Here is a 21,327-nt window from a genome sequence, read left to right on the forward strand (position 1 = left end):
GAGATCTTGGTGGTCAAGCTTTGGCACAAAAGTTCTCGATTTGGATTGTTCTGATCAGAAGCTGTTCTGCAAACGCTCTTTAGACTGTGCTCTATAGCCGGCCGCTGCCTACTTGTTATGGCATAATTCAGCATCTCGACTAAATGCTCAATGTGCATATCAGCCTTGTTGACATTACCCAGGACTTGGCTGATGAAAAGGGATATGCCTGAATCGGGAAGTATCCGGAAGTGCTTGCGATGTAGAATAACAAATGCATCTCTGTGATGCTATTTTTGGCCGTCGATACAGCGACTACTTAATTCAACCCAAGCATGATCGTCGCACTTGCATCGTAGCACAGTCTGCAGTCAATCTTTCATCATCTCAGATAGACCAGTCACTGAAGCAATGGGTGCCTTATATTGTGTCACCATCGTCATATGTGCAACATTGGCTCTTGCCAGGGCGGATCTCGATCCCGCGAGCAGACATCACTGGGACAGAAGAGACTCAGATCTTTCCGGAGCTACCATCTTCACCAATTTCACCGTGAAGGGATGTCGTCAACTTTCTGCGGCACTTCCTCAGCAGGCTTTTCCTGTGGGATCTGCAAGCTATATTGCCGAACAAAATGGTATGTAATAATCAGATTGTTCTTTCGCGAGCACTAATTCACCCAACAAACTAGAAAACCAAAATTGGTCGCAAAGCTGCGTCCAAACTCCGCAATGCCTGTTGGAGCCTTCGACTGCCAAGGAGCTTTCCACCGCGATCAAATCGCTTGTGAGCTCGAATACGAAGTTTGCAGTCAGATCTGGAGGCCACATGCCCGTTCCAGGTACCAACAGTATTACGAATGGCGTGCTCATAACAATGAGTGCGTTTGATACTTTGAGTCTTTCTGATGATCACACGATCGTCAGTCTGGGCGCTGGCCTTCGCTGGCAAGAAGTATACTCCTTCCTTGCTCCCTACAACCTCATTACCCCAGGTGGTCGTTATGGACACGTCGGCGTTCCTGGTCTTCTTCTCGGTGGTGGTATAAACTACTTCGGTAATACCATTGGGTGGTCTATGAACAGCGTCGTCAACTACGAAGTCGTTCTTGCAAACGGCACCATCGTCAATGCTAATGAAAAGACCAACAAGGCCCTCTGGTGGGCTCTGAAGGGTGGTTCAAGCAATTTCGGCATCGTGACACGATTTGACATGAAGACTTATCCCAGCGCAGAGGTCTACGGGGGTCTTGCGGTCTTCCCGGATTCGGCATTGGATGCCTTTGCAGATGCATGTGTCAATTTCATGAACCCTAACGGGGGTGGCATTTCAGATACACCAACGACCATTGACCCCTCGATTGGTATCAATCCGAGCACTGGTTCACTGAGTCTCTTCGGTATCTTTTTCCGTAATGGTAGCGATCCTGCGCCAAGGTCTCTGGCAAACTTCTCAGGTCTGCCAGCAAGTATCTCTACACTTGGAGTCAGGCCTAATTTTAACACTTTTGCTACGGATGGATCCAGCGATCTCTTCAACGACAGATCTTTGAGGTATGTGTTGCTCTCTGAGTGACTTCGGCTTGGCGGACCAAATCTGACAATATGTGATTACAGACGTACTTTCTACACCATTGGCATGAAAGCGACCCCAGAGACGGCAAGGATTGCATACAACACATTCATGTCTGGCGCAAAAGCCCTGACTGTTGACGCATCGTTGTTCCTTACATACCAGCCCATCTCGAAGTCATGGATCACTGCTGCGAAACAGAAAGGAGGTGACGCCTTTGACCTAGACCCTTCGAACGGGAACCTCATGGGTGAGTTTGTTCGGACCTGACACCTCGTCTGCATGGACTGACACCAGACAGCACTCGAATTCTCTGCGTCTTGGGCAAGCGCTGCGGACGACAGTAAAGTCCTTGGCTTTTTTGGCAAGACAGCAGCAGATATAACCTCACAAGCAAAAAAGCTGGGCATGGGTTACGATTTTGAGTACCTGAACGATGCTGCCACCGGTCAGAATCCATTCCCTACATATGGCGGTGGAAAGTCGTTGCCAAAGTTGCAGAAGATTGCGAGGGATCTTGACAGTAAGGGAGTGTTCCAGAAGCTGATGCCAGGAGGCTTCAAGATTTTCAAGTAGAGTGAAGAGTGGCTAGTCGAAATGGGTTGTTATGTATTGACCACGTATGAAGAAATTCCTTGTGCTTGCCAAACAACCCCTCGAAGCATTAGTGGCTCGGGCTTGCGACTGATTGAGTTTTGATTTGTGGCAGATGGCGCAATCATAACGAATTGAATATGAAATCTGATCAAGGTGCAAGATATCTGTGGACACAGCGGATTCAAGTTAATGGATGTTTTATGATGAAACAAAAGACAGGTATTCAAGCACTTCCGGATCGTTCTTGAAAGCTTCCATCTGCTCAGGTTCCAGGCCAACGATGACTTCAACGGATCCTCCAGGTCTACGAGGTTGGACGCTACAGATACCTTCAAACTGGCCCTTTGGCATACGGAAAAATTCAGCTTTCTGCGTCTCGCCGAATTCAGGACCCCACACATGCTCGTAGAATGGGAGCTCGATCCAGGAAGTCAAGATCAAGTCTTCGTGACTCCAATCAGGAATGGCAAATTTTAATGAGCTGTGATCGCGAATGCTTGCTACCAATCTCAAGGCATCACTCAGGTTCTGAGACCGCTTGTTGGCTGTGAGAGATTTTCGGAGCTCGAAAGCTACATCTCCAACAGTCGTCGAGGGACTCGTCAGCCAGTCGACGTTTTTCTCGGTCATGCTGGCAAAGATGACATTTCCAGGATAGTTTGAGGGTAGCCCCAGTCCGCGTCGGCCATCCATAGCCACGTTGATGATTGACTCGCGAACAGGAGGCTGCTTCTCGGGAGGGTATCTGGCACGCATGATAGTTCGCCAGAGAAGTCCGCCTAGTGAGTCTGCAGTAGACAAGAATTGAGGAGCTGATATCTCGCTCGACTTGGGAAGTTTTAGAGATGCGGTGTTCTTCAGGTCGATCAGATCAGCACTCGAGATGCGGAACAATGCAGTCACCATCTTATCGTGATTGGAAAAGGGTGCGGCAACACTATGGTTTCTCCAATCAAGCGACAGGGTCTTCCAAAGTTCAGGTCGGGTTTTAAGCTCCTGGTAGGCAATTTCAGACGCTTCAATGTTCTCCCAACGGAGTGCGGGAGGCATCTCAAGCTCCTTTGGCGCTTCGAGGCTTGCAAGTGGGGAAGACGAGGCGACAGAACGTTCAGCTTCCTGTAGTTTACGACAATTTTCTGCCCACACTCCCGTGACTAGAGCTGAGCCAAACGCGTCCATGAATGCATGTTGGAAATAGACCGTGAGCAAGCAGCCGCCAGGAATGAAGTTTGCGCGGGCAGCCATCACTCTCATGGAGGTCATGTAGCCGGCCTCTGGAGCAAGTAGCCTGGGATCCATCAGACTAAGTGGCATGCCCATTTTCTGAAGCTCTTCATAGCTGTATTGCCATGCATGGCCGGGAGCGGTCATATCATTCAATAGCAGTTCCATTTCCGGCTCGCCTGACGGCACTCGAAGGGCAAGACCCCTTGCCGCAGGAGCCACTTCGCCGGTCAAATAAGGTCTGTCTCGGACTGTGGAAGAGAGAGACTCCTGCAGTAATGCTGCCATGCGATCTCTTTGATCAGACCGACATGGAAATCCGAGTATCATTGCATTGAACAGAGCGGGAATCACGCTGTCCAACGGACTGCATTCGTATATTGATGACATGTTCAGGAGCGCAGATGAGGTAGTACAGAAGTTTGCGGCGAGAAGCAGAGGAAATTGATCTTGGAGCCTCAATATCAGGGAGACACTCGTGTGTTTAGATGGATGGCGCTAGTGCGCAAGACTTCGTTGTATGATAGGCTGGCGGCTGTCGGATTTAGCCCAATGCGGAAACTCCGAACCCGATTCGTCCAATTATGCCCACTGAAACAGACATCAGCCGAGAAGGTGCATAGCCAATGGTGCTTACACATGATCAGCCCGGAGACTACGCCATCCAAATGTCCAGCTGTCGGGCTATTGATGGCCAAGATGCTTTCCGATATCTTGATCACTTGCTGATGTAATTGATCTTGAACTCTTCAACATAGACTACAATACATCCAGTCATTTTATCGTAGCCGAAATTACGCACCAAAGATACATGCACACAATGGCGTCCCAGGAGAAGAACATGGATCAGAAAACGATGCCAATTGCGGTCGTTGGCATGGCTTGTCGATTTGCTGGGGAGGTCACCAGTCCAGAAAGGCTCTGGGAGCTGTGCGCAGAGGCGAAAAGTACTTGGTCGGAGATACCAACGACACGCTTCAATAACGAGGCATTCTACCACCCCCACGGCGAGAAACTGGGAACGGTATGACACACAGATGAGTGAAGTCTTCAACGAGCTGACACGTATAGTCAAACGTCAAAGGTGCACATTTCTTGAGTGAAGATGTGTCTCTGTTTGATGCATCTTTCTTCAACTTTACTGCGGAAGTTGCGCAAACGATGGATCCCCAGTTTCGACTACAACTGGAGACAGTCTTTGAGGCTCTAGAAAGCGGTGAGTCGAGTTTGTCTGCCGGAGGTCTGATCTAACAAGTCTGTAGCTGGTTTGCCATTGGAGTCTGCAGCCGGATCAAAAACATCCGTCTAGTAGGTTGTCCCCAGAGATTTTAGAAAGCGAGCCTTGCCGGTCTAATGTCATTCAGCGCTGGAGCTTTTTTCAGAGACTATCACGACGCCTTAATGCGTGATGTGGAGACCATGCCGCGATTCTTTATGACTGGCAATGGAGCTGCTATGGCAGCCAATAGGATCTCGCATTTCTTTGATTTTCGAGGTCCAAGCATCACTGTCGATACTGGTTGCTCCACCGCGTTAGCTGCCTTGCACCTTGGTTGTCAGAGCCTCCGTACTGGCGATGCTGAGGTTTCGATTATCGCTGGCGCTAATTTGATGCTGAATCCCGATATGTTCATCTCAATGTCGAGCTTAGGGTCAGTCGCAAATCGTGGGCTTCAATAACGGTGCTAATTGAGTGCAGCTTCCTGTCACCAGATGGCAAGTCTTATGCATTCGACAGTCGGGCAAATGGTTATGGACGAGGAGAGGGCGTAGCAACCGTCATTCTCAAACCTCTAGCTGATGCCATCAGAGACGGTGACCCTATTCGTGCCGTCATCAGAGAGACCGCTCTCAATCAGGATGGTAGGACTCCGACAATCACCTCTCCTAGCCAGGAAGCACAACAAGCTCTCATACGAGAATGCTACCAAGCGGCTGGCCTAGACCCTGCAGAGACAGCTTACGTAGAAGCACACGGTACTGGAACTCAGACGGGCGATCCGATAGAGGCAGCCGCGATCGGTATCGAATTTGGAAAGGGAAGGCCATCGGAGAAGCCACTCGTCATTGGTTCAGTCAAGACCAATCTTGGCCATTGTGAAGCTTCAAGTGGTCTTGCTGCCCTAATCAAGGTAGTGATGGCGCTTGAGAATGAGCAGATACCTCCAAGCATCAACTTTGAGAAGCCGAACCCTAAACTGAAGCTGGATGAATGGAAACTCAAGGTAAGCTCAGCACTACCGAAAGCTCGGGTCAGCATCAGTCATTAACAGCTTGTAGATCGCCCGTGAGCTCCAAGCATGGCCAGAAAGCGAGGTCAAGAGAGCTTCGATTTCCAATTTCGGATATGGCGGCTGTAATGCACATGTAAGAAGCATCGCGAAATGCGAATATGATGTGAACTAACTTTCCTAGGTTATCGTTGAGCATCCCGACGTACTATGTGGAGCTTCGGAGGCTGATGAAGATCAAACGACTGTTGAGAAGACTTCCCGATTGTTTGTCCTTGCAGCAAAGGATCCGATTGCCCTACAAGCACAGCGTGAACGACTGGCCGAACACTTGACGGACAGTAGCGACCAATCCTATTCGCTTCTCAACAATCTTGCTTACACACTCGGTAGCCGGAGATCAAACTTGCCCTGGAAGGTCTGCTTGTCTGCCAGAACGACTGATGAATTGGTTGACGGCTTAATCAGTGCGAAGCAAGCAGCTGTAAAGACCGGGCCTCTAGCCCCAAGGATAGGATTTGTGTTCACGGGACAAGGAGCGCAGTGGCATGCGATGGGCAGAGAACTGATATCTGCTTATCCGGTATTTCAAAAGACTTTGATGGACTGCAACGCTTACTCGCGCGAGTTCGGAGTCGAGTGGTCGCTGATAGGTGAGAGCCAATTCCAGATCATGATGGGCCGGCACTAATTCATACAGACGAGCTCAGAAGATCTGAGACCGAAACTCGAGTCAACGACCCTGGCATGAGTCTGGTACTATGTACAGCTATCCAGCTCTCATTGGTTTGTCTTCTTCGTTCTTGGAACGTCCTTCCAACTGCGGTCACAAGTCATTCAAGTGGTGAGGTGGCAGCCGCATTCGCAGCAGGCGCTCTGGACCTAAGAAACGCTATGGCAATTCCTTGCTTGAGAACCAAACTTAACACCAAAATCGCTGGTGGACCGGATGGTCAAGCAGGTGCCATGCTAGCAGCTGGTATAGGTCGCGAAGATGCCGAACTCCATCTCCAGAAAGTGACAGTTGGAAAGGCAGTCATTGCATGCGTGAACAGCCCAACCTCGGTCACGCTCTCGGGTGACACTACCGCTATTGACGAAATCCAGGTACAACTTGAGCTTGAAAAAGTGTTTGCGCGAAAGCTCAAGGTTGGCGTTGCATACCATTCACATCATATGGCACCATTCTCAGAGCAATTCACTGCAGCCCTGGAGCAACTTCCGAGTTCCGAAGGAGAGTTCAACGGCGTTCGCTACACTACACCTGTGACTGGAAAGCCTCTCAAGTCAGCAAAAGAGATCGGCATCGGTCACTGGGCTCTCAACATGGTATCTCCGGTACTTTTCCTGGATGCATATCGTAACATGTGCCTGGAAATTGGAGAGACCCCAACAAAATTGGTCGACGTTGTGGTAGAGGTAGGTCCTCACGGAGCTCTGTCAGGACCCATCAGACAGATAATGCAGCTTCCGGAGTTTGAAAATACTGCAATTTCTTATGCATCATGTCTAGGTCGGGGCCAAGATGCTGTGTCAACAATGCAAGCACTAGCCAGCGAGCTCCTCGCAATGGGCGTGCCAGTGGACCTGAATGCTGTCAACTTCCCAAATGGTTCTGAGCAAGCTCGTGTGCTGACAGGTCTTCCGACTTACCCTTGGACGCATAGCATTCAACACTGGTCTGAGCCTTCTGCCAACAAGAATCATCGCTCGAAGAAGCGAAGAATGCACGATCTGCTCGGCACTCTGGAATCAAATTCTAATCCAATGATGCCAACCTGGCGCCTGGTTCTCAAAGTCACTGATTTACCATGGGTTCGTGATCACCAAGTGCAGGGCAGCATGATCTATCCCGGAGCAGGATTTATTTGCATGGCGATCGAAGGCCTCAACCAGCTCGTCCAGAACGATGGTAAAAATGCAACGGGCTTCAATTTGATGGACATCGACATCAAACTCGGATTGGTCGTACCAGAGGAGGGCGGAGTCGAGCTGAAGCTTCACCTACGCGAACTGCCCGAGAAGAATATGTGTGAAAAGGGGTGGTATCAGTTCCACATCTTTTCATTGAACAATGGAGGCTTTTGGGCAGAACATTGCAGCGGCATGATTGCAGCCGAGCTCGAGCAAAAGCTCATCAACGTTTCGCCAACATTGCAAAACGTTATCTCACAGGATAAGGAGGTGTACACCAGGCGCATGGAAGCCACAGATCTGTACAAAGGCCTTCGACGTGCCGACATCTACCACGGACCTATCTTCCAGAACTTGTTGGAGATCAGGCAAACGCAAGGGTCCTCGCTGTGTAATTTCAGAATTGCAGACACAGCCAGTCTGCTACCAGCAAAGCACGAGGAGCCACATGTGCTGCACCCCACCACTCTAGACTCAATATTACAAGCCGCTTACAGCTCTTTGCCCAGAAGCTCCACCACTCAAGCCCCTAAGGTGCCCAAGACCATCAGGCATATGTTTGTCAATGCATCTGCTCGCGGTACAGTAAATACTGTGCAAGAAGCACATTCTGCCTTGTTGTACGACAGACCACAAGGGTTCAGCGCATCCGTCATAGTGCCAGGCGAAGCAGAGAAACGACCATTCGTCGTCGTCGATCGCCTTGTGTGCCAGTCTCTTGGGTCACTTGCGCCGCAGGTCGAAAGCTTAAAAGATGACGCTCTCTGTATGACAACTTCATGGCAGGCGGACCTGTCCTTGCTTTCGCAAGAAGAAGCTCACAATCGTCTAAAGCTGCCTGACGATCTTGCTGAGAATGGCACGATTGCAGATATGAAGAGAGCAGTCTATCACTACATTCGACTAGCGCTGCAAGAGCTCGAAGACGAAGACTACGAACAATTCCAAGCTCACCAAAAGTCCATGTTTGAGTGGATGAAACTCCAAGTCAAACTTGCTGAGTTTAACATACTCGGGTCTGATAGTGCGCGCTGGAAGCTTGATAGCGCAGATCGGCGACGTGAATTATTCGAAAACGTCAAGCAGTCTAGCGTCAACGGAGAGATGACATGCAGAGTCGGAGAACAGTTGGTTCCCATACTTCGGAACGAGCTCGCTCCGCTCGCGTTGATGTTGGAAGGCCAGCTGCTCTATAAGTACTACGAAAAAGATCTCCGCATGCAGAGATCGTATGTCCAAGTAAACAATGTTCTGAAGCTTTTCGCCCACAAGTCGCCGGCGGCTAATGTCCTAGAGATTGGTGCCGGGACAGGAGGATGTACACGGACAGTCCTGAACGCGCTTGGAGGTGGGACTAGTGATCAGGTTCAAAGTTTCGCTCACTATGATTTCACAGACATATCCTCTGGCTTCTTCGGCGAAGCCAGAAAGTCATTTGCAGCTTGGGGCGATCAGGTTTCGTACAAGAAGCTTGATGTTGAGTTGGACCCGACAGTGCAAGGGTTCCAAGAGCATTCGTATGACCTCATTGTGGCATGTCGAGTCCTTCACGCAACTAGATCGATGCAAAAGACATTGGAAAATGTTCACAGGTTGCTGAAACCGGGCGGCAAATTGCTCATGGTCGAAGACACGCAAGACGCTCTTGACACACAACTTGTCTTTGGAGTGCTTCCTGGATGGTGGCTTGGTAAGATTGCAATTATCCGAGAAAAATTTGTACTGATGAATGTCATAGGAGAAGAAGATGAGAGAATCTTTAGTCCAACGCTACGGGTAGACGGATGGAAGCGCCTGCTCAAGAAGTCTGGTTTCACCGGACTGGACATTGTTTGTCACGATCGGGAGGATGATCAACTCTATTCCAGTAGTGTCCTGTTGAGCACTTCGACAAGGAGTGACGTTGCCACATACTCGACAAACTTCAACATCGTGTTGGACAAGGCAAGCCCACCGGCCTCTTGGGTCGATTCCCTCAGGCGACACATCTCAGACCACACTGGGCGAACGGTCAAAGTATCCTCATTGGCAGAGTCTGATGCCACCGAAGATGTTTGCGTGGTCTTAGAGGAAATCGTGAGACCGATTTTGGCGCATCCGGCATCGGAGCAATTTTCTGCACTCGTACGACTCTTGACGATGTCCAAGGGCGTGATGTGGGTGAGCCGAGGTGGTACCATCAGCTGTCCTATTCCCGAAGCCGCCATGCATGTCGGCATCCTCAGGACCTTGAGATGTGAAAACAGCCACCGAAGACATATCTCGCTCGATCTGGATCCCAGACAAGAGCCATGGTCGGCACACTCTGTCCAGACGATAGCCAAGATCCTAAAGCTGTCGTTCGACGAGTCCATTGACTCTGCCGATATTGAGACAGAAATGATGGAGGCATCCAACGTCATCTGTATACCAAGGATCGTTGAAGATACTGACGAAGATGCTGCTACTCTTGGGCCACGCACAAGCTCTTTCGAGAAGCAGCCGTTTCTGAATTCATCTCGCAAGCTTCAGATGATTGTTGAGAAACCTGGTCTCTTGGATTCTATTGCCTTCAAGGATATTAGTGCAGAAAGCATGACTCTTCCAGAGGACTTTGTAGAGATCGAGCCCAAAGCATTCGGACTGAACTTCCGTGATGTTATGGTAGCCATGGGACAGCTAGACACCGACATCATGGGTTTTGAGTGTAGCGGCATCGTACAAGCCGCTGGCAAAAACACCAAATTCAAGGCCGGCGATAGGGTTTGCGCTCTCATGCGTGGTCACTGGTCGAATGTCGTACGGCTCCATGGCACAAGCGTTGCAAAAATTCCGGATGAGATGTCTTTCGAGACTGCCACGACGATACCTATGGTCTTCATCACAGCGTATTTCTCCCTTGTCAATACGGCGAGACTCGAGAGGGGCGAATCAATTCTGATACATGCAGCTGCAGGCGGTGTCGGACAAGCTGCTATTATGCTCGCGCAACACATAGGAGCAGAGGTTTTCGTAACAGCCGGGTCAGAGGAAAAGCGCGCATTCTTGGCTCAGCAGTATGGACTCCCGATGGACCATATCCTGTCGAGCAGAGACAGCTCTTTCGCCTCCGACATCATGGCTATGACGGATCAGCGCGGTGTAGATGTGATCCTGAACTCCTTGTCCGGAGCCTTGCTCAAGTCTAGTTGGCACTGCGTCGCACAGTTCGGACGATTCGTTGAAATAGGAAAGCGCGACATCGAGGCCAACAACAGCCTCGATCTTGAGCCTTTTCTTCGCAACGTCACCTTTTCCTCTGTGGATCTGATACAGCTAGGTCAATTTCGCGGAGAGATTGTAGAACGCGTCCTGTCAGAAGTTCTGGTGCTGCTCAATCAGAACGCAATTCGACCAGTAACACCTACACTTAAATTTTCTGTCTCGGAGATGGAGTGGGCTATGCGGACCTTGCAGGCTGGTAAGCACTGGGGCAAGATTGTAGTCGTTCCCAACGAAGAGGATCTGGTCGACGTATGTAACTCGAGACTGCCCCAAGTTGATCATGAAGCTGACAATAAAACAGGTACAACAATCTTTGAGGCCTGTTCGACTCTCTCCTGATGCTACATACCTTCTTGTAGGTGGTGCCGGGGGTATCGGCATGTCCATTATGGAGCGACTGGCATCGGCAGGAGCTAAACACCTGCTGTTGCTGTCTCGTTCAGCCGGACGTCAGGCTGAGACTAACCCATCCATAAGAAAACTCCAAGAAAGTGGCTGCAACGTGGAGGCACGCGACTGCGACGTCGCCGATGCGCAGGCACTTGGCGACTCACTGGAGTGGTGCCGAAAATCGATGCCTCCAATACGTGGCATCATCCAGGCTGCGATGGTCCTGAGGGTAAGGCTTGACTTCCCATCATTCTTTGACCACACAAGACTGACGTTGTTCCAGGATTCCATCTTCGAGACCATGAGTCTAGAGGACTACATGACCGCTATTCGCCCGAAGGTGGCCGCCACGTTCAATCTGCATTATCGGTTCGCAGCACCAGGCTCGCTCGACTTCTTCGTGACCCTCTCTTCCTTTGCTGCAGTCGGCGGAAACGCTTCACAAGCCAACTACGCTGCTGGAGGAGTCTACCAAGATGCCCTCACCAGGCACCGTGCTTCGATAGGACTCCCGGCAGTCGATATCGATCTTGGAATGGTCAAGTCGATCGGCTATGTTGCGGAGACAAAGGGCGTTGCGGAAAGACTGAGTCGTGCGGGCTATCGGCCACTGGAGGAGGCGGAAGTAATGTCGCTCATCGACTCTGCTTTGCGCAATCCGCTCCGAAGCGTCGAAGACTGTCAGATCATCACTGGCGTTACTGCTTCGTATACTGGAGACACTTCAGCTACACCCTGGCGTCTGGAGCCACGCTTCCGTGGCCTGAGGCAAGCAAAGAGCACTGTCGCTATCATGGTCGCAGGGACTTCCGAAGGAGCTCTTGTAGACCTTAGAACTCAGCTCGCAGCAGCCGAATCGCAAGACGACGCCACAGAAACTGTTTGCAAAGCGCTCATCCGGAAGCTGTCCAACATGTTCATGGTACCAGAGGCGGACATCAAGCGCAATCTTCCAATGTCGGACTTCGGTGTAGACTCTCTCGTCGCAGTCGAATTGCGCAATTGGTTGGTTGGTCAGACTCGGGCAGAGATCAGCATCTTTGATCTGATGCAGAGCCCGAATCTTCTCGAGCTTGCAGAGAAGACAGCCAAAGGCAGCAAGTTGTGTACGTTCTAGAGGTCGTTCATAGACGGGTAGTTGGGGCAGCGGAGATGGTGACGGGTGACGGGTGACGATTGGTTCGGTGTTCTAGCGTTCTTAGAATTGACTAGCATTACTGCCATCATTGTTCCGCGTTTTCGACATTGTGTGCCTGATTGTTCAACGTGAGTGTGAAGGCGATGGTGACGGTTATGACGAAGTTTCTCAACTTCAAAATGATCCGAGCGTGGAGACAAAATGACGATCATCAACGTTTGCTCATGTGGTGATGGCTTGCATCTCCAAGATTAAATAGAGGTGTGTACATCGACTGTCCTTCATCGAATTCCGAGCCTGCTGTAGGGTACGCATCTCTCCAAAATTTTCAGACAACGGGTGCCTTCTTTAAGTGATTCAGCATCGAATAATTCTCTGTCCCTCTGGTTGCCTATTGATCAAGCGTCTGAACGTGCTTCCATTGCTCCTATTATTGATTCACTTGTATCAGTACCTCCAGCACGTAAGAGCTGAAGGGGATCTGGAACACAGCGCTTTTGTAGTCTGTGATGTGTCAGTGTAGCAGCAAAGATGTGACACCCGTGGAGCGTGGTCATCACAATGGACGAAGCCAAGAAATTTCCAAGTTAGCCACCGGACATGGCCGCGAAGTTGATCAAGATGATCTGAAATATAGAGTATATACCTGCCCATATCTTGACATGTTCCGCAAGTCATGAAAAGCAGTATCGCTGTTGATATCATTGTCTATTTGCCCGACCAGGGTTGTGCCCACAGCAAGAATTACTTGGCGGGACTGATCCTATTGCTCTGATTGGCCAAGGCCAGACGCGTCACTCACGCGTTTGCCAGCCATCAAGTGCTAACCGCCTCGCGTAGCTTTCAGCGATCCTGAGCATCTCTGATCTTGTTTGTGATCTGGAACTTGGGATTCATACTGACGTCTTCACCTACACTGACGTCTACTCTGACGTTTGCCCTGACGTCAACCAGATTGCACTCACTCGCGGTGGAAATCTTGGTCTGGTCGTTTCTCTGACTAGGTATGATTGTAGACAGCCATAGGTGCTCAGATGACGTGGGATATCTCTACACATCGTTCGAGTGCTTTCACGCCGAGTTGAACCTGCCCCACGCGCACCCAAGAAGCTAAGCACCTCGAGGCATGACCTTGACACGAAGTTCTGGCTTCTTCCACAACGTATACATTCTGCTATCGCGCTGCCAGTCGACATCCGTATTGAGCAACTCTAAATCGAATTTCCAGTGCAGCTTGGATAGGATCGTGTTCATCTCCATCCAAGCCAAGCTGTCCCATGTCAGCATAGATTTCATTTGAGCTGTAGACCAACTCGACACTTACTTCCTTCCAAGACAACCTCTAGCTCCGAGGGAGAACGGCTGGGAAGCGTCCAGGATATCTTTGTTGTCCGGGACCAACCATCTCTCAGGCTTGAACTCGAGAGGCTCCTTGAAATTGGCCGACGACTGGCCTGCTGCAATCGGATTGGTCGATACGATGACCTGCTTCATGTCAGACAGTCTGCTGTCTCGTGGCAACTCAACGTACCCCGGCAGGGAGGAAGTATCCATCGACCGTATCGCCTCCTTCGGGTACCACCCGGGGTAACCCGAGTGGGAGTGGAGCATATAATCTCATGCCCTCCAGGCAAACAGCGTTGAGATACGGCAGCTGAGCCGTACGCTTAGCGTCAATCTCGTCATATGAGTTAAACGCTGATCTGATCTCTCGCTGCAGTTTCTCGAGCACCGGAGGGTTACGCATCAGATAGTACGATACGCACGCAAGCGTAGTGGCTGTCGTCTCGCTCCCTGCAGTCCTGTAGAGGCCATCAGCTCCTGCTATGACAGCATGTTCGAGCAGTGCACTCACACAAAATCCGAAGAGTGCGCTGCGATCTGAATATCGGACAGCTCTCCTTCTTCGCCACGCTCAAGCATGCGGGTCAGGAAATCTGGTCTTTCGGTTTGCCGGCTCAGACGTCTAACGATTCTTCAGTCAGTGTCATTCTAAGCCACTTCGAAGCCTCGAGACGCCCTACTTCTGGACAAGGTTCATCGTGTACGCCTCGTGAGTGCGAGTATCCTGCACTAGCTTCTTGATGGTCCCAGGCAAAAGCTTCTTCATGACTAGAGCCATGAATGGAAACCGCAGCATGAAATCTGCTAATGCTCCTTGTTGCAAGGCATTCGTCACGAGATCAATCCACGGGTGGAACTTTGCTGTTCGATGCAGACTTTGTTAGCGAGTGGCTTCAGTGGAGTATTTTTTCCCCATTCACTGACCGCTTTCCAGACCACCAAAAGGCTGACCGAATGCGAGGCTTCCAATGATGTCGAAAGTTAACAAGTTAAACCATTTGACTATGTTGAGACCTTCGGGATCACCACCCAATTTCTCCATTTGAGATATGAAAAGGTCAATCATCTCAGAAATCAGGTCTTCCTGCGCCGTCAGACTTCGGTCTGAAAATGCGTGCGACAAGTGCTTCCGCATCTTGCCGTGTACTACGGGATCGCGCTCGCTGACGATTGAGTGCGCTTGGTCAGCAAAGGATCCGCCATCGTAAAATATGCTTTTGATGAAAGTCCTGTGTCCCGGGCGGAAGCCGTAGATGTCTTTCCAGGATTGCGCACTGTTGAAAGAGAGCTCATTTGGTGAAGTCCGAACCACCGGGCCATACTTCTCATGAAGCGCAAGTATGTCACGCGGCTGATGTCCACCGAGAAACGTCCACGAATGCAGGAGATTGCTCCAAGCTGCTGTCCTCGGTCCTGGAAAATGGTATAGTGGATTATTGACGTGTCTCCAGATTGTGGCGACAAGAACAACAGCCGCAACCTAATAATGTCAGTGGGCCCAAGCTTACTACGTCTCGTGGATGCTCACAGCAATCCCGCAGGAAGTGTGGAGTCCCGCAGATAGTGTAGGTGACATGACTGGAAAACTTGACCATGGGTGCTCAAGCAGGGGCTGTTGAGACGACATTCTGACAGTGTAGTTGAAGGTCGACGACGACTGTCTACTTGCAGGAATTAGTATATCAGAGCATTTGCTGTCATACTATCTTCGCACTTTGCCAATGCTGCAACGATGTCGCGACTTGAACCGAAGCTTCGGAGTTACCCGAAACAGGTAATGCCGGTCGATCGTGGTGCAGTAGTGGAGACATCGAGCCTCTGTATACAATTAGCCCAGACGCTCTGCTCAGTATAGTGCTTCAAGACAAGTGGGAAACATGACTTCCATCCAACTGACGGACTCTGACATCCCTGACCTTTCTGGAAAAGTAGCAATAATAACGGGTGAGCTCTCAAGCTATGTGAGAACACCTTACAGTGTGCTAACGTCTTTGACAGGTGGTGCTTCAGGTATTGGACTCGCGACCGCACGTATTCTCGCCAGACACCATGCCACATGTCACATCCTCGACATATCTGGTCCTCACACAGATGACGGTCCAAACCCTGAGAATATCACATTTCGGACTTGCAATGTCGTGTCGTGGCTCGAACTGCGTACTGCTTTTATGAGCGTTGGCCACGTGGATATTGTCGTTGCAAATGCGGGAGTCAGCCAGTACGTGGATCATTTCGCCGACACGTTCGATTCCGATGGCTCACTGGAGGAGCCTGTGTATCCCGTTATTGATGTCAATCTGAGGGCTGTGCTCAACACAGTCAAGCTTGGTCTATCTGCCTTCCAACGACAAGGTCCTGGTGGCAGTATCGTGATTACCTCGAGCGCGACAGGCCTGTCGCCAGAGCAAAGCTTGCCTCTCTACTCGGCTGTCAAATGTGGTGTGATTGGGCTTGTGCGTGCTTTACGTTCAACTCTTCCTTACACCCATGGAGCTACAATCAACACCGTGGCCCCTGCAGCGACCATTACAAGGCTTCTTCCTCCAAATCTTGCTGCACCAATTATTCAGGCTGGTGCTCCAGTATCGAGCGCTGAGCATGTAGGACTCGCAGTCGCGTTTTCCGCTGTCGGTTACCAAGATAAGCAAGTCGAGGGATATGGGAGAGATACGTCTGAGATGATCTCAAGTAGAGGCAGATGGAATGGTCGGACTATTCTAACTCTAGGTGACACATGGACAGAAGTGGAGCAACCTCTGGCGGAGCTGCGTCCACAATGGTTTGGAGATTATACTACCGAGATGACAGCGTTCCAACAGTCGCTGACAGATATGAGACCTCTATCGAGCGATGCATCGTCGTAGGAGGAAAATACAGAGTTGCAGCCACAGCTTTAAGAGAAGAATAAGCACAGATACACTATATGAACTTGTCTTAAAAGGCGCGAGAAGATGCATCGATCGAACTTTCGTGTGTTTTGACGACTGATCATAGCCTTGTAAATCAAGAGACCGCTGGGAAAGAGAACTATCGTCTTCAATTAGAATCGCCAATGAGCGTTAGGCAACAAAAGGGTAGCTGCACGCAGTGAGGCTCGTGACTTCCACTTTGGGAAATATCCGGCTCAAGATCTTGTTTATACCGGCATACTGACGAATTTGATGGACGCGCACGACTAGCGGCTCATTCCTTCTACATCAACTCAAAGGCCGGTTTCGACTGTCGCAAAATCAGCTAGGTGGATGCCTCTGTTGACAACGCAAAGCTACGCTTGTCAAACATGACTCCGCAATTTGGGCTACCCACCGAACGGGGTCACATCACTGCTGCATGTGCTATTGCTACGGTCCTGGTAAGGCTTTCACGACTATCTGCACTTGAGTAAAGATGACTGATGCTGTATAATCAGGCTCTGATCTACGTTCTCGCACACATAGTGTACAACCTATACTTTCACCCGCTTGCATCTTTTCCAGGACCTTTCCTGGCTAGATCTTCTCTCGTAAGAGCAAAGTCGCCATAATTAGAATACCTTGCATGACTCACATACTTGTGTGTAGTTATGGAGAATATACCACTCCGCAGGAGGCCGTTTCCACCGTCGGATCTACGAACAACACAAAATACACGGTAAAGACACTTTGAGAATGCCAGCATGATTGATGGGTTGATGAGATTGTGTAGGCTCCGTATTTCGAGTATCGCCAAACGAGTTGTCTTTTGCTGGCGTTGATTCTTGGAAAGCCATCTATGGACATCCTACAGCTGGCCAACCTACGATGATCAAGGCCGAGTTCTATGACATATATGGCTCTGGCTTTAAGTCACTGTGCATCGGAAGTGAGAGGAGACCTGAGAAGCATAGCCGAATGAGAAAAAGTCTCTCTGCGGCCTTCAGCACAAAAGCCCTAATCGAGCAGGAGCAAATCATCAATAGCTGTGTGGATCAATTTGTCAGCAGCCTTGATCAGGGTGATGGGGCATCAGAACGAGGCTTGAATATGACAAAGTGGCTCGAGATGATCGCTTTTGATATTTTGGGCGAAATGGCTTTTGGCGAGAGCTTCGGATGTATTGAGTCTGGTGAGTATAACTGGATGAGTTCTAGTATTTGACCGTATGTTCTGACACCTACAGGCAAACCGCACTTTTGGTCGGAACTCATCGAAGAACACCTATTCTTCATCACCATAGTTGACAACTTACGTCGCTATCCATTATTCGTGACTTTGGGTCGTTGGATCATGCCACTGACAGCGTCGCTACGCGACAAACATACGGGTTTGAGCAGAGAGAAAGTTGCTAAGTAAGACAGTATCATGCGCTGATTGATATCGTACTGATGAAGTACATAGACGTCTCTCAAAAAAGGAGCCTCGCAAGGACTTCATGTCCCACCTCATCCGCAAAGTGGAAAGTGGAGAGATGGATCAAGAAGAATTGACAGCGCATGCGTCGACGTTGGTGTATGTTTGGATGAAGTTGTGATGATGGAAAAAGATGAGCTAATTCCCCATAGTATCGCGGGTGGAGAGACAGTTTCCACCTTCCTGGCTGCTTGCACTTACTACTTACTCAAAAACCCGAAGCATTTGGGACGTTTGCAAACTGAGATCCGTCAAAAGTTCAGCTCATACGCTGACATCAATGCAACCAAGGCGCAGCAGCTTCCCTTCTTGCAGGCTGTCATATCTGAAGGCCTGCGTATCTATCCACCAGGCTCTCGTGGCTTTCCTCGAATTTCCACTGGAGGAAAAATTGATGGCCACTACATTCCACCAGGCGTGAGTACGATATTGATGCAGACTAGGTTGATTCCAATACTAATCGACGTCAGGTCGATGTGTATACAAGTGCATGGACAGTCACGCATGATGAGCAATACTTCAAGGATCCCTTTACGTTCAATCCTGAGAGATGGCTTGATGCTGTGAGTGAGGACGTCAAAGAAGCAAGTCAGCCTTTCTCGCTTGGTACTCGTGGATGCTTGGGAAGAAAGTAAGTTGCTTCTTGGTATAATCTTTGTCCTACAGATACTGATTCGGACGCTAGCTTTGCATATGTTGAGATGAATCTGATAATGGCTAAGATGTATTGGAAGTACGATATGATCCTCGTTGACAATTCCTTGGAATGGGAAGAACAGAGCAGAGAGCATGTCATGTGGACGAAGCCAGAGCTTTTTGTACGCTTTGAAGAGCGTAAGCATGATTGATTTTCGAATAAACAATTTTAGCAATCGAAGCCACCACAGTGATCATGACGCACGTAACGACTTCGTGAAGGTCGCTTTCAAGCCTCTTGCAGAGCCTCGATACCACATCGTATCTCATCAAATCCGAAAGAGAACAAGGAAGGCGTTGTCGTAGGTTCAGCTGTAGTGACCACGCAAGTTTCCTCTTCCGGTTCGGACAAATTTACCCTAGCCTGACAGTCCGAGTGTCCGTTCACTTGGCCTTCAGTGAACTATGGGCTTGCTCAAAACCCAGCTACCAGCCATGTCTGATTCCAACGACGATCACTGTAGTCCACGATGATTGGTCTTTTGCATGCGGCATCAATTGTGTTTGTTGGAGCACTACTATATAGGTTCGTAATCTGGTTGCGGAACATTCGACTTGCACAAGCTACCGGTCTACCTTGGACGTGGACACCCATCCTCGAGACTGAATTTCTGGGCCTCTGCTTGACGCCAATTCTACGAACAGTATATCACCGAAATCTGGACAAAGGACAAGGGTGGCCTCGCTGGTGCCGCTTCATCATCAAGGACTGGCAATGGGAAGATAAGAGAAGAGCGCATGAAGAGTATGGTGACGTTTTTCTCTGTGTTGCTCCGCACGGCATAATTTGCTATTGTGCAGATGCCGCGATGGCATGGGATGTAATGAACAGGCGCTATGATTTTCCGAAGCCAATGGACAAGTATAGTATGTATCTTTCATCACGCCTGAATATTAACGATGTACTGATGTGACAGAATTGCTGGAACCTTATGGACCAAACGTTGCTACGACTGAAGGAAAAAACTATCAGTTTCATGTGCGAATTACCGCTCCACCTTTTGGAGACCTCAGCGGTGTCAACTCACTTGTCTGGAGGGAGACGCTCAAGCAAACACAAGTGCTATGCGAAGCGTGGTCGAAAGAAAGCTCGCGCAGTCTCTCCGGTGATCTGAATGCTCTCACCCTATCAGTCATCTCGCTTGCCGGATTCGGAAAGCAAATCAACTGGACGACGAGTGATGAGGAGCATCAAGACATACCGGAAGGATACATCATGAGCTTTCTCAAGGCCATCAGCGACACAACGGGGTTCATGGTCGCCATCCTTCTCTTCCCAGGCTGGTTGCTTCGTATGACTCCGTTGAAGAAGGCAAACGAAGCACACATGGAGCTGGACAAGTATCTTCGCCAGATGATCAGGAATGAAAGAGGAAGGATCGCAGCTGGAGCCACATCTGATACGAGGGCAGTCGCGACCCGCGGCAATTTGCTGACCTCGCTCCTCGAAGCTTCCCATTCTGAGTCCAAGTCAAGCAAGAATTCCTCAGACGGGGTCCAGAAGCGGGCGTTCACCGAAGATGAAGTTATGGGTAATCTGTTCATATACCTTTTGGCGGGTAAGTAATGAGAGATCGAAGTGACATGGTCTTCCTGCTGATCTTGACCATATCAGGCTATGAGACCACTGCAAATTCCATATACTACGGTCTTGCACTTTTGGCCGTTCGCCCAGACATACAGAATGAGACAATAGCAGAGATTGACCGCATATATGGAGAGGCGAAAGCTGATGGGCGAGATGAACTCACGTACGAACAAGATTTCGAGAAGCTTCATTACTTATACGGGTTCATGGTAGATACGACTTGCCCATGTGTACAGACCGCAGGCGCTGACATCGACAGTATGAGACGTTCAGACTGTACCCGGGTGTGCTTCTGATCACAAAGATGGTCTCGAAACCGCAACAGATAAAAGTTTCTCTTGGTAGCGGCAAGGTCAGCTCTCACATCTTGCCACCAGAGACCAGAGTGTATCTGAACACTCCAGCTGTACATTATTCAGAAAAGTACTGGCCAAATCCGACCGAGCTGGATCCTTCCAGATGGATGCCCGAGCCCAAAGCTGAGAACACTGACAAGAAGGTCGTCGCTGCAGACAGGACAAGACATATGAGAGGCACATTGCTGACCTTCTCTGACGGCGCACGGTCTTGCTTGGGTAGGAAGTTTGCTCAGGCAGAATACATCGCCTTCTTGACATCGCTGCTCAGAGATTATCGTGTAGAGCTTGAGCCTGGGCAGGATGTCGCGACTGTTCGGCGAGACTTGGACCTCAAGTGTGCAGGCAAGGTCACACTGGCGCCATTAGATACACTTCGCTTGACCTTGAAGAAGAGGAACGCATCATCGGAAAACGCAAAATAGAGTATACACAGCACTTAGTGGTCCAAGAATGACAGGTGGTGGTGGCGCGAGTTTCCCTTGGCCCTTGATGTTTTCCCCGCCTTCGCAATTCCATCACCGTCTCTCGCTCGTCTTTGTAACGATCAACCACCAATAATCTCATGTTGCATCAACCTTCGTGCAGCCGTGATGAAAATCATGAACTTCGCTATTTATCTATCGTCATTGCATGATATTGACACAAGCGCTATCCGGCATGTGACTTCACGTGCTTGAAGGCTACG

The 21,327-nt window shown here is 49.8% G+C and overlaps 7 protein-coding genes across 7 annotated transcripts; 5 read left to right on the forward strand and 2 right to left on the reverse strand.

The window, feature by feature from the left end:
* Positions 1-344: 344 nt before the first annotated feature.
* On the forward strand, positions 345-2,202 carry AUEXF2481DRAFT_36673 (uncharacterized protein). The gene is made up of 4 exons (XM_013491351.1): positions 345-616; positions 671-1,532; positions 1,596-1,801; positions 1,853-2,202. The coding sequence occupies exons 1-4, from the start codon at positions 391-393 to the stop codon at positions 2,125-2,127; spliced, it is 1,569 nt and encodes a 522-aa protein (XP_013346805.1). The 5' UTR covers positions 345-390; the 3' UTR covers positions 2,128-2,202.
* On the reverse strand, positions 2,154-3,949 carry AUEXF2481DRAFT_471193 (uncharacterized protein). Its single transcript, XM_013491567.1, has one exon. The coding sequence runs from the start codon at positions 3,760-3,762 to the stop codon at positions 2,347-2,349; it is 1,416 nt and encodes a 471-aa protein (XP_013347021.1). The 5' UTR covers positions 3,763-3,949; the 3' UTR covers positions 2,154-2,346.
* Positions 3,950-4,213: 264 nt separating this feature from the next.
* AUEXF2481DRAFT_62731 (uncharacterized protein) lies at positions 4,214-12,267 on the forward strand (the record flags this gene model as incomplete). Its single annotated transcript, XM_013491488.1, has 12 exons — positions 4,214-4,396; positions 4,444-4,588; positions 4,635-4,680; positions 4,737-5,024; positions 5,072-5,597; positions 5,653-5,739; positions 5,788-6,256; positions 6,304-8,541; positions 8,812-9,207; positions 9,256-11,009; positions 11,062-11,379; positions 11,434-12,267. 12 exons carry the CDS (start codon positions 4,214-4,216, stop codon positions 12,265-12,267), a joined length of 7,284 nt encoding a protein of 2,427 aa, XP_013346942.1.
* Positions 12,268-13,398: 1,131 nt separating this feature from the next.
* Positions 13,399-15,208, reverse strand: AUEXF2481DRAFT_2148 (uncharacterized protein; the record flags this gene model as incomplete). Its single annotated transcript, XM_013491148.1, has 7 exons — positions 13,399-13,558; positions 13,613-13,773; positions 13,820-14,090; positions 14,144-14,254; positions 14,313-14,493; positions 14,557-15,112; positions 15,161-15,208. The coding sequence occupies 7 exons, from the start codon at positions 15,206-15,208 to the stop codon at positions 13,399-13,401; spliced, it is 1,488 nt and encodes a 495-aa protein (XP_013346602.1).
* Positions 15,209-15,509: 301 nt separating this feature from the next.
* AUEXF2481DRAFT_2149 (uncharacterized protein) lies at positions 15,510-16,496 on the forward strand (the record flags this gene model as incomplete). Its single annotated transcript, XM_013491149.1, has 2 exons — positions 15,510-15,576; positions 15,631-16,496. 2 exons carry the CDS (start codon positions 15,510-15,512, stop codon positions 16,494-16,496), a joined length of 933 nt encoding a protein of 310 aa, XP_013346603.1.
* A 326-nt stretch (positions 16,497-16,822) lies between these two features.
* Positions 16,823-18,894, forward strand: AUEXF2481DRAFT_72492 (uncharacterized protein). The gene is made up of 9 exons (XM_013491502.1): positions 16,823-16,984; positions 17,042-17,134; positions 17,193-17,262; positions 17,317-17,715; positions 17,770-17,938; positions 17,988-18,098; positions 18,152-18,416; positions 18,470-18,630; positions 18,685-18,894. Exons 1-9 carry the CDS (start codon positions 16,913-16,915, stop codon positions 18,845-18,847), a joined length of 1,503 nt encoding a protein of 500 aa, XP_013346956.1. The 5' UTR covers positions 16,823-16,912; the 3' UTR covers positions 18,848-18,894.
* A 239-nt stretch (positions 18,895-19,133) lies between these two features.
* AUEXF2481DRAFT_471843 (uncharacterized protein) lies at positions 19,134-21,205 on the forward strand. Its single transcript, XM_013491568.1, has 4 exons — positions 19,134-19,562; positions 19,613-20,254; positions 20,311-20,492; positions 20,543-21,205. The coding sequence occupies exons 1-4, from the start codon at positions 19,166-19,168 to the stop codon at positions 21,062-21,064; spliced, it is 1,743 nt and encodes a 580-aa protein (XP_013347022.1). The 5' UTR covers positions 19,134-19,165; the 3' UTR covers positions 21,065-21,205.
* Positions 21,206-21,327: the final 122 nt, after the last annotated feature.

This window comes from Aureobasidium subglaciale (assembly GCF_000721755.1).
Source record: "Aureobasidium subglaciale EXF-2481 unplaced genomic scaffold scaffold_3, whole genome shotgun sequence".
Lineage (NCBI taxonomy): Eukaryota > Fungi > Ascomycota > Dothideomycetes > Dothideales > Saccotheciaceae > Aureobasidium > Aureobasidium subglaciale.

What these genes read in the sequence shown, in the direction of transcription:
- AUEXF2481DRAFT_36673 (XM_013491351.1), top strand. Translation starts at nt 391, where the DNA reads ATGGGTGCCTTATATTGTGTCACCATCGTCATATGTGCAACATTGGCT. An exon ending in CTATATTGCCGAACAAAATG is followed by an intron (nt 617 to 670) that starts GTATGTAATAAT and finishes CCAACAAACTAG; the next exon opens with AAAACCAAAATTGGTCGCAA. An exon ending in TTCAACGACAGATCTTTGAG is followed by an intron (nt 1,533 to 1,595) that starts GTATGTGTTGCT and finishes ATGTGATTACAG; the next exon opens with ACGTACTTTCTACACCATTG.
- AUEXF2481DRAFT_471193 (XM_013491567.1), bottom strand. Translation starts at nt 3,762, where the DNA reads ATGTCATCAATATACGAATGCAGTCCGTTGGACAGCGTGATTCCCGCT.
- AUEXF2481DRAFT_72492 (XM_013491502.1), top strand. Translation starts at nt 16,913, where the DNA reads ATGACTCCGCAATTTGGGCTACCCACCGAACGGGGTCACATCACTGCT. An exon ending in GTGCTATTGCTACGGTCCTG is followed by an intron (nt 16,985 to 17,041) that starts GTAAGGCTTTCA and finishes CTGTATAATCAG; the next exon opens with GCTCTGATCTACGTTCTCGC. An exon ending in CGTGGATGCTTGGGAAGAAA is followed by an intron (nt 18,631 to 18,684) that starts GTAAGTTGCTTC and finishes TTCGGACGCTAG; the next exon opens with CTTTGCATATGTTGAGATGA.
- AUEXF2481DRAFT_471843 (XM_013491568.1), top strand. Translation starts at nt 19,166, where the DNA reads ATGATTGGTCTTTTGCATGCGGCATCAATTGTGTTTGTTGGAGCACTA. An exon ending in GAAGCCAATGGACAAGTATA is followed by an intron (nt 19,563 to 19,612) that starts GTATGTATCTTT and finishes CTGATGTGACAG; the next exon opens with AATTGCTGGAACCTTATGGA. An exon ending in ATTACTTATACGGGTTCATG is followed by an intron (nt 20,493 to 20,542) that starts GTAGATACGACT and finishes TGACATCGACAG; the next exon opens with TATGAGACGTTCAGACTGTA.